At 37.4% G+C, this 11,419-nt stretch overlaps 1 protein-coding gene across 8 annotated transcripts; it reads left to right on the top strand.

Moving 5' to 3' along the window:
* Positions 1-2,523: 2,523 nt before the first annotated feature.
* Positions 2,524-7,187, top strand: LOC149247818 (7-deoxyloganetin glucosyltransferase-like). 8 transcript variants are annotated; one of them, XM_089458298.1, is made up of 6 exons: positions 2,524-2,630; positions 3,045-3,113; positions 3,296-3,454; positions 5,709-6,235; positions 6,326-6,532; positions 6,584-7,187. In XM_089458298.1, exons 3-6 carry the CDS (start codon positions 3,441-3,443, stop codon positions 7,042-7,044), a joined length of 1,209 nt encoding a protein of 402 aa, XP_089314424.1. In that variant the 5' UTR covers positions 2,524-2,630; positions 3,045-3,113; positions 3,296-3,440; the 3' UTR covers positions 7,045-7,187. The 8 variants fall into 8 exon arrangements, with proteins under 8 accessions (XP_089314424.1, XP_089314419.1, XP_089314420.1 ...); XM_089458293.1 differs by adding an exon at positions 5,044-5,121 and having other exon boundaries at positions 6,326-7,186; XM_089458294.1 differs by adding an exon at positions 5,044-5,121 and having other exon boundaries at positions 3,296-3,489; positions 6,326-7,186.
* Positions 7,188-11,419: the final 4,232 nt, after the last annotated feature.

Below are 11,419 nucleotides of genomic sequence, written 5' to 3'. Positions count from 1 at the left end.
AAGATAATACATCAATATTGTCTAAGGAAATGGCATCTGGATCCATTGGTGATTCTATTTGCCTCACTCGAAGTCAGATGTTGTAATGCAGATACACCAAATCATTGAGGCATGCGAACTCCAACCTGTAAGAGTGTCAAAAAAAGTAATGAGTCTTGAACATACCTGTTAATGGAAGAAATGAAATTGTCTCACTATTCTTGAAGCTTAGATCAATGAAATCTTCGTTGTTGGTGGCGATAACAGCTATGGAACGCTCAAACCCTCCTTGGCAGCAACCACATAGCTCTCCCCTTCCTTCTCCAGCAATCAGAAATGAAAATGATATGAAAAAAAACCAAAATCGGAGTTTTATAGGCCGCGCGGAAATTTTTGCCTGTCACCGAGCGATTTTTTCGATCGTCGCACGATATTTTCTGAAATATCAACAATATTTCGGAAATATCGCGATATTTTTGACTCTCGAAAATATCGCGATATTTTGTTGGCGATATTTTGGCTTGCCGAAAATATCGCGATATTTCCGAATGTCACCGATATTTTGGTGATATTATCAACACTGATTCGAACAATCAAACGATGTTGTAGTAGTTTGAGGACATGGGAAATTTTGAATAATCTGTGTACTAACAAGTTTATGTTGGGATCATCCTGCTACAAATAAGGTGGGATGTGAGTAAGATTGTTCAAGGCTGGGTCGAACCTAGATGCCATATAGGACAAGATGTGAGTAAGATTGTTTAAGGCTGGGTCGAACGTAGATGCCATATAGGACAGTTTTTAGTGTTTATAGTTGGCTTTCACTCTCAATCCTTCCCCATGAAATTTGAACTTAAAACTTGATGAGGACTAAATCTCACACAAACCAATTAGCCAATTGGTCTACACCTCATGTGTCTACAAAAACATACATCACACATACATCACAACCAACAAACCAAATGTCTCTATAAAAACATACATCACGACCAACATACTTATAATCTATACAAGTAGCCCAAAGTCCAAATTAAATGAACACTTCATATCTCTCATTCATTTGGATTATTATGAGCACTTCATATCTCTCATTTGGATTATTATGAGAATTTTCGTATATAGTTCCATGAGTGATTTGTTATTGTGAAACTATCATGGTTATTTATCTTGTCTAATTACATCTATCATATTTCATATTCTTGGTAGTTCTTTGCCTTGCTTGAAGGAATGCACGATGTTCCATAAATCTCATGCCTCCAAAGCAATGTACAGGACTGTTTATCTCCATTTAGAACTTCAACATGATTCATAATGTTCCTAAAGCTAGCTTCCCAAGTGTATACAGACCATGTATCCCAACTGACAAAGCTTTTTCTCACCCTATAACTACCAAATACAGTGCCAACACCTCTCACTACTCCTCAATAATAGTGAAACCATATTATGTGGGTTCAAAGAAGTCTTGTTCTGAGAAGATGGGTCCTTTAAGTCTTGATCTTTATTTCTTTGGCTCATTGCCTAGATATGGCCTACATGAAGGCAAGTCCAACATCATTTTACCTATCCTTCTTACATTTGCTATTAGGAATATTTATGCATAAAGTTCCAAAATCTCTCCTTCCTATAATGGCCTACATGAATGGCAAGTCCAACATCATTTTACCTCTCCTTCTTACATTTGCATTTAGGAATATTTATGCATAAAGTTCCAAAACCTCTCCTTCCTATATTTGCTATTAGGAATATTTATGCATAAAGTTCGAAAATCTTTTACATTGAACAACATAATGTTCTAGAAAAACAGGACTATGCAATGAATCTGTGTAACCTTTTTACTCTTTCCTAGAGCTTGGTTGTAAGAGGTCTTATTGTTGTAGTTATCAAATACTGTTGTTAGGAATATTTATGCATAAAGTTCCAAAACCTTTTACATTGCACGACATAATGTTCTAGAAAAACACGACTATGTAATGAATCTATGGAACCTTTTCACTCTCTCCTTAGGTCTGGTTGTAAGAGGTCTTATGGTTGTAAGAGGTCTTATTAGTCCCTGCCATCTGGCATTCGGCAGGGACTATTGTAATCGATCGGGGGCAGATAGCATTAGTTTCCCCAAATAAACACTGTGTTATATGCTGGTTATTACAAAGTTTTCAAACGCTGGATTAATGAGCTGTGCCGGATAACCAAAGTTTCATTTCTAACTTAACTTTTGCCATCTTATTTGGCCTCTTCCCGAGGCGGAAGAGGCCCGACCATAGCTTAAAAACCAATTTAAGCCTCCTGCATTCTGGCTAACCGTTAACGGGTTTGAACTAATGCTGGCATTAAATCTGTGGCATTTCATGTTCTTATTGCATTTGAGCTATCTGAGGAGGCTGAACGTGTCACTCTGCATGGAGAACAGATGCTGTCGGCAAAGGCGTTATAGTAAGCATAAGAGGCAGAGCCAATTCCAGGCGTAGTCCAGTAGTGGCTTCATCAGCACCGCCATCTCGCTTGCGTACTGAAAGAGAAAGCACACAGGGGCTGTTGCGGCTGTCGGGAAGATCATTAATAGTTCCTTCGCGTCTCAGCTGTGCCAGCCTCTTTGACCTACGCAGGCTCTGGGGTTTTACCTGAAATGAAAAAAGAACGACATCAAAGCTCAGGTATTCGAGAAGCAATCTTTGTCCGTCTTTATTTTTATTGTGTGACAATTTTTTCAGATAGAAATAGTGTTGCAATCTTAGCTTACTATAAGCAAGTTCTTGAATATGAAATGTTATAAAAACACTCACCAAATGCAGGAACAAACATATAAACAACATCAGAATTGATAGATAACGCATGTAGAGTTAACATAGAAATAGACAAATTTATATAAAGTTTTGGAATATGAAATGTTATAAAAACACTGACCAAATGCACGAACAAACATAACCAAAATCAAAATTAATAGGTGATGCATGTAGAATTAGCATAGAAATAGACAAATTTATATCATTTTTCTCGTCAAGATAATTTACCTTAAGCAATTTCGATTGTTATAGCTAATACCAAGTGCCTTTCTCTTCTTACCCAAGCAATTCTGACTGGTCCAGCAAATACGAGGTGTCGATATGTATCTCTTTGCAAGCGAACCTGGTGTATAGGTGAGTCTTGTTTTTTGATATAAATTTTCCTATCAAGCTAATTTACTAGCGTGCACAGCAATAAAAGCCGAAAAAATTAAAAATTATGATTGTTAAACTATTGTCTGAAAATACTGTTGTTGCTAAACTATTCCATATAAACCCAGGATTACTCACTATATCTTTCCTTTTTTAGCAAACAGGCTGGAGGTTGGAGTGCGATTTATATGGAACTCTCTGTGCCAACCTCTCTGACCTACGCGGGCTCTGGCGTTTTAGCTGAATTGAAAAAAAAAGAAACAAAATGAGTCGTGACTAAAACAATAATATCAGAATGACAAAACAATCATGAAGTATTTGTGGTACCATGGCTCTCTTCCTGTTTAATGATTTGCAGGTTGCCGTGGAGAAAATATGTATCGCTTAATAGATTAAGTTTTCTTATCTGCATACTGAATGGAATGTACAGGTTTCCACAATTATTGCATTAATTTCAAGTATTTCTATTATACCAACAGAACATAGAATATACACAGAGGACTACAAGAACATTTTAAAGCTCAGAGGGTAATATTTCATCAGACCTTTCCATAACTTGTGAACAAGAACAACGCAATTTCCAACCGGACATTTTCCTATTCTTCATCTCAAGAAATTTTGGGCAACTTGCCTTTACTTCGTAGAGGAAAGGCCATTGAAATACTGTTGCTGGTGTTCTACGCTTGCTTTGCCATTGCTGGTGCCTTTGCTAGCCTAGACATTTTTACTGACCATCAGAATATTCCAATCGACCCTCACACAACGGGCACTTTCCAAGGGCTCCAAAAAGCATGCCATCGGCACTGGTATTACATTAAAGAGAATCTGTAAGTATAAATTTGGAATATCCTGGTGCTAAGACAACCCGCGGTCGAATTCTATGATCCGAATGGGTCTTGAACCCTGAAATCATGAATGCCAACCTGATGGATGATCCGAATGGGTCTTGAACCCTGAAATCTTGAATGCCAGCCTGATGGATGATCCGAATGGGTCCTGTTCGAAGAGAATATACCTTTCTAATAATGACATTGCTGAGCTTTGCTAATAAACTGTCTGCTTCTAAGATCGCCCTCCTGGATTGATTGGTTTGCTGGTGCAGGAGACCCCGAGTATGCTTTGAGAGATGATAGCTTAGAATATCTGGTCTCATTGAATCCTAAGACCTGGTCTCAGTCTGCCATAGAAAAAATCTGGAGCTCGTCCAAAAAGCTTGGTCGGTGCGAAACCCACTAGAAATTATAGATAGAAAATATAATGGAAGTCTGTCAAAATGGGCTATAGAAAATATAATTCGTAACGTTATGAATGACATCTGTCAAAATGCATGCGCACACACTGGGACAGATTACCAACTTATGACATTTTGTCATCCCCAAGCGCCTATGTCTTTATTTGAAATAATTCATTGAAATCTTTGAATAAAATAGCTTTTCACTCTGACCACAAGTTTTTGGATTATCTTATTAATTTGTTTTTTATTCTCATTTTTAAACATTACTTAACTTAATTAATCAAATACATTTGATACCACTTTAAAATGTAAAAAATAATTATAAGCTTTTAAGTGTAACGCATATTTCTAAGCGAGGAATTTGGGATCGGAAGATCGGAAGGCGGGGGCACGGAGGATGGATTCAACGATGGAATGCATGAAAAAATAACATGCAGAATGACTACTTAAACGATGTTTAAGACATGAAATAATGCTCCACGTGAGAGGATATTTATACACCGCCATCAACGAATTATGTGTAACATTTCTTAAAAGATGTTAAGGAAGTGAATCATAATCTGCCTTTGCCTGCAGGAAAGAATTTTGGAAACTATTTCTTTAATTTATTTTTTCCAATTTAGCTTTGCACTACTTTTTACTGAGTATATCTTCTCTATCTTCTCCCCTGATTGACAGGTGTTCAATGCCCCTCACAATGGTTCTTTATTGCAGTTGATGTAGAATCAACAAGAAAAATACATCGACTCGGTACTGGTAGGTCTATTCAACATGTCCTTACTATATCTGACTTCTGAAGGCAGTTTGATGGGCTTTTCCAGTGAATCATGCAACACTTTCTCAGGGTCTATTTATTTTGTATTCAGGGCTCATGTCCAAAGTGTCTCTATCTTCTTCTTCTTATTTAAACTAAGCTATGAATTTTAACCTTAAGCTACAGTTTATTTTGTATTCAGGGCTCATGTCCAAAGTGTCTCTATCTTCTTCTTCTTATTTAAACTAAGCTATGAATTTTAACCTTAAGCTACAGTATCATCAGTTTCGTCCTGCCCGTTGGATTCGTGGTCTGTTACGGACAGGCTGTCGGCTTTTTATGTCGTTAAAAGACAAACCACTATCTATATAGTCAACGAAACTTTAGAAGTTTTCAAATTGGAAAACGTTAAAAGAAAGATGGTCGGCATAGTTTTCTTGTTCGGCAAGTTATACGATCATTACCAGGCAGATCCAGCAGAGCAAATCTCACGTGATCCGCAATTTCAGATTTTGTGTGTGTATATATCAGTATCACCCTCATCAAGTTGGGCTTACCACTGTTTTTTTGTTGTTGTTGCTTTACACAGCTTCTCTGCCATTAGCATGGCGCTTGTCAATGGACGTCCTCATGCTCTTATGTTTCCTTTCCCCGCTCAGGGTCATATTCAGGCCATGATGCAACTTGCCAAAGTCTTGTATGCTCGAGGATTTTATATTACTTTTGTAAATACTGAATACATACAACAGCGCCTTCTCAGATCTGGATCAGTCGATTCTGTTAAACCTCGGCCCGACTTTAGATTCGAGACTATTCCGGATGGCCTGCCTGCGGAGCATGTCCGAACCTCCAAATTACCCGAGCTATGTCGGTCGTTGACTGATAACGTCCCTCTGTATTTCGACAAGCTGATTGACGAAATGAAGCATTTGCAAACACAGGGTGTTGTTCCTCCTCTCACCTGTATTGTTTCCGACGGATTGCTTTCTTTCCCGCAGAAGACCGCCAGGAAGCTTGGAATTCCCAGAGTGGCCTTCTGGACGCACAGTGCTTGTGGTTTCTCCACTTATTTCTTCATGCCTCTTCTCGTCGACAATGGTTATATTCCTCTCAAAGGTATATATATTTATATATTGACTAACCCTACCCGAGTCAGTAGATTAACACAGAACTAACTTTGAATTATGGCATTGCTTGCTGCTGCAGATGAGAAATGTTTGACAAATGGATACAAGGAAGAAGTAATCAGCTGCATTCCTGGAATGCCTCCGTTGCGTGTCAAAGATCTGCCCAGTTCTCTACTACTTACAGAGAATTCTAATTATTATTACATATTTGAATTTAACAAAATTCAAGCACAGGCCACTCTAGAAGCCGACTTGGTAATACTTAATACATTTGATGAGCTTGATGGTCCTATACTCGATGCACTACGGAACAGACTTCCTGCCTTGTATACTATAGGTCCTCTTGTTCTACAGGCACAATGTGGAGATGATACAATATCTGATGTCTCTGCAAGCATGTGGACTGAAGAAACTGGCTGCGTCAAATGGCTGGACAGTCAGGAGCCTTACTCTGTTATTTATGTTTGCTTTGGAAGCGTCTCTGTTATGTCGGAGGAGGAAGTCTTAGAATTCGCGTGGGGGTTGGAGGCAAGCAGGCAGCCCTTCCTGTGGGCTATTCGTCCTGATCTGATTCGTGGTCAGACCGCTGCGCTGCCTTGTGATTTTTTGGAGAAGGTGAAGTACAGAAGCTTCTTCGTGAGGTGGGCGCCTCAGATGAAAGTGCTTTCACATCCTTCGGTCGGAGGATTTCTGACCCACACCAGAATGGCCATGGGCCAGGCCACTCGCTTCGGCTGGCAGGAGCTCTTGGAGGGCTGTCCTCTCATCATGGTTTGCGTTTTCGGTGCAATTGTATAGTGTTTTCTTCAAGCTTTTATTCAAGCACAGGCTCCAGAACCAAGCGCAAGTGGTCGATCATGATGCTGGGCAAGGGGTTACATCGAGGTCTGGATCAACTTCACGCAGGGACTCGCTGCGTCGCAGCTCGTCTTGTTGTTGTAGTTATCAAACACTGTTCTTTCCAATATATGATATATTTAAATATTCATAAAAGAAGTGTATTCTTTGAGAAAGACCCCATTTGATCATAAAAGTTCTTTCTAGACCAATACCTTAAATAAAAAATATATTTGGGTGTATCTTTTGTATTGATGTATGATTTCTCTTAAAACGATGTATTCATCTATAAGAACTGCAATCTATTTTCTGATTCCAAAATGATCTCTTTACTACAAACTGTTCACTCAATATAAGGAGATAGCAAGTTGCCAATGGAGCTGATTTGCAATCTATTTTATGATTCCAAAATGATCTCTTCACTACAAATTGTTCACTTAATATAAGGAGATAGCAGGTTTCCAATGGAGCTGATTTGTTTGACTTTGAAGGCACCTCTTCTTGTAAATACTATTTTATTTCGGATTTTTGTAAATATTCACGGTAAACTATGTGAAAGTTTATTTTTTGATTTATTTTCTTTATATCTTTCATGTGTTTTATACCTACACATCATAATCCTTAGTTCTTCACCTTAGATTGATCTTCAAATTCTGTACTAACTCGTCTATTTTGATTTCACCATCTTTTTCTTTTATTTCGGCATTATAAGGAGGGTTAATTGGGAGTTATAATTAGGGATAGTTCTATTTATTTTTGAGGTCTTCTTTTATGAAACCGTCTATTTTAATAATTCTCTAAAACTCAAGATTTTATGCCCCTCTTATATTTGAGGCATTAGGTGAGAATAGATATGGTAAAGTTAGTAAAGTCACAAATTATGCACCAAATTCACAACATGGAATGGTGATGAAAATATGAAAATAGGGTCATGATGATGTCCATGTGGTATGCATCTTTTATTGGAGGTTTGTTAATAGCTATATCCATTTCCTTACTTGATGGGTCAAATAGGATAGTTGATCACTAATGCCCCTTTAGTGACTAAATTTGTACATTTGCATGCTAACCTCTTAAAACATTTTTGGGGTCAAATAGGATAGTTGATCACTATTGCCCCTTTAGTGACTAAGTTTGTACATTTGCATGTTAACCTCTTAAAACATTTTTGTTCCAGAATGTCTTTTGGGGACAAAGACCAATTTGAGATTGTATTGCTAGTGAACAATACTCCTTGGACAAGGAAAATATTTTTTTTGTTTCAATATAAAAAATTAGGGGTTCCTTTTCTTTCAAACCCATAATTTTTATTACTTGCAATTTGGTATATTGGCTTTTCGATAATTTGTCAAGTAATTGCTCGTTTGTTTTATTACATCCATCCAAAGTTAACTAGTTAATCATATCTTCATCAATACAAGTTACTTGTACAAGAGAATTTCCAATACAATTTGACAAGTTTTCTTGGTTCAGGTAGGAAATCTGAAGAGAAAGGCATTGGAGGTGAAATTGGGACATTTTCTCTTAGAACTTCTGGTTGAATCTAGACAAGAAAATCGGGTTGTTACGTATTCAAACAAGCATTATCAGCATATGTCATAGTCAATAGTGTCAAAACAACCAGTGGAAGATTCGAAGGTAAGGTATTGAGTCAAAATTGATGAGATATCTAGATGAATTAAGCTAGAAAGTTTTGTTAATTATCATGAATGATATGGGCTGCTAAGTACATATTTGGCATCCAAAGAGATGAGTTTAGAGGACATCTCTTACCTAAGTCAGTATCTTAGAGAAATGAAAATGCCCAAAGTTGTAGAAGTTCACGACTACTTTTAATGTGATACAAGTTTACAATGAGTCTTAATGCTCTGCTGATGGGATAATGTTATCGACATCGTGCAATGTAGATATCAATTTTGGCATGAGTCCTTTGTGATGATAAAGTGCCCAAGTAGTTGACATTGTGGAATATTATTGTTTAATGAGATTAAGATCTGCAAGCATGAAAATTTATTCATTATAATATATCTTTGATAATGCTCAATTGATGGGCTCTTAAATTCCAAGTAATGAGGAGGGATGAGCCATACTTTTGCAACATGTATATATGCAGTCAATTTTCTTTTTATATTTCATACAAGGAGTTCCGACTAGGAGAACTACCTTCTTTCCCATGCAAATGAAAGTTCCGAGCTATTCTGTGAACCTTGTAAACTCCTTTTTGGTTTTCTTATAGAATACCGATGGCAGATGAAATTTCCTTTTCAACGTCCTAAAATCTAGAATATAGATAAATTCAAGACACTAAAGGTCAACAATATTGAATTAGAATGATGTGCATTTACTTCATGGAATATAGCCAAAGTTTTTGTCTACTCTGCCCCATCACAAAGAGAAATGAACATTAGGATGATGGGAATTTTTTATACAAAGGGAGATCTTCTTAAAATAACCTTGAAAGGAAGATCTTTTAAAATACCTCTATGATGTCCTCTTATTTTAGATATCACAATTGTCCTCTTATTTTAGATATCACAATTTTGTTCAAAATTTGTAGTACAAATTATAGAAAATTTGGACACTAGTTATATATATGTAGAGGAAATTGGTGAGGTTTGCTAGGCCACAGTTCGCAAAAAAAGGTAACAAATCGTTTTTCTCAAACTACAGTTCCAATAGTGAGATAATTCTCTATCATCATTTGTTATGTAATTCAATGGTTGACGGTTTTTTTGTACTTGGTTGTTTAAAGTTTAACTATAGTGTGACATTTGGGCTTGTTACTCCAAAATCTAGCAACCTAGTGTTAGGTTACATTAGATCCCTGGTAACAATGGGATCCACAACATTTGTCACTGTCACGTTTGTTAACAATGGGATCCACAACCATTGTCACTGTCACGTTTGTTTTGTGGGAGGCTTCCTTGACAAGACTTAGAGGTTAGCTGACTAAAGGGATCCTAGCCAAATGGCTCTACGAGAAACTCAGACTGATTGCCAAATACATGCCACTTTGAATTTAATAATTTACAAAAATGGTATGAAGTGATGGGACATGAGAGACTAGTGCCTTGACTTATTAATGAAACTCTGGGCATATGGAGTAAAAAAAGGAGTGGGTCAATAACTGAAAACCTTGGATGGGGAGTGGGTTGATCACTGAAGACCTTGGATGGAGAGGGAAGTAAGAGAAGGATAACTTCTTGATATAAGCTTAACGACTTTCCAAACCAGGAGAGTTAATTTGGAGGGAAAATCTAGATTCCTTGATGACAAATTTTGCATATGAAGAAAATAGAGTTCATAAGAGATAGTTGCAATTTTTAATATGGCATATGAAAACTCCAATCCAACAATTGTAGCAAAATGGAAGAAAAATAACATTAAACTTACACTATTCATCTGAGCATCACTTTTTCAATCCAAAGAAAGTTCTTCCATTCAAAACATATCTTCCCTAAAACAATTTGCCTCACTTGAAATATCCAAAGCCAGCCAAAATTTAGAAGGAAAATTGCAATAATGCCTCACTTGAAATATCCAAAGCCATCCAAAATTTAGAAGGAAAAATTGCAATAATTTCAGATTGTGATGGGATTTCTCCCCCAAATTGCAATAATTTCAGATTGCGATGGGATTTCTCCCCCAAAACTCTATGAGAAAATGAGAGAACTCTATTTATAGAGGAGTTACTCAACTTCCTTCATAATTAATTTTAATTTTCTAAACTACAATCTCCTAAATTAGCCTAAGGATACAAAATCTATGGGCTTAAGCCACCAAAAGATGACCCTTGACCACAAATCAGAGGAAATAAATGGGTGCTGGTGCAGCATCCGGCCTCCAAAGGCCCTCCAGTAACATGGCTTTTCCAAGAAGACTTTCAATATGACCAAAACTCTCTCCAAGGTGGGCGTAAAGGCTCCAAGTGGTCTCCAAGGTGGGTACAAGGGCTCCCATCTTCCATGCTCATCTCCCCTAAAGTGGGCACAGTGGCACACCACAAAATCAGTGAATAGTCCTCCTAAAGCGTCCTCTAAGGGGGTGAAAAAGCCATCGACAAATGGTACTATACCCCAAACAATGGGTACAAGCACGGATCCAATAATAATATACCTCAAAAAGGAGTACAACTTCTCTTCCAAATATGAATTTGAAGCAACATGAGGCTGGTTTTCTTTGATAAGTGCACGAAAAACCCCACTATTTCATCATAAGAACAACAAACAAGCTCCAAATCTCTTTTCAAAATGTGAACTTAGGCTTCTCACCCTTTCAAAAGGGTACAAGGAACCTTAGGCAGGGCATGCTAAAGGCTGCAAAAACCTTCTTATGG

The sequence above is a fragment of the Pinus tabuliformis genome, chromosome 7 (assembly GCF_031772625.1).
Source record: "Pinus tabuliformis cultivar Carrire ecotype Pingquan chromosome 7, CPIR1, whole genome shotgun sequence".
Taxonomy (NCBI): domain Eukaryota; kingdom Viridiplantae; phylum Streptophyta; class Pinopsida; order Pinales; family Pinaceae; genus Pinus; species Pinus tabuliformis.
The sequence above is the reverse complement of the archived record's forward strand: the minus strand, read 5'-3'. Positions and strand labels throughout refer to the sequence as shown.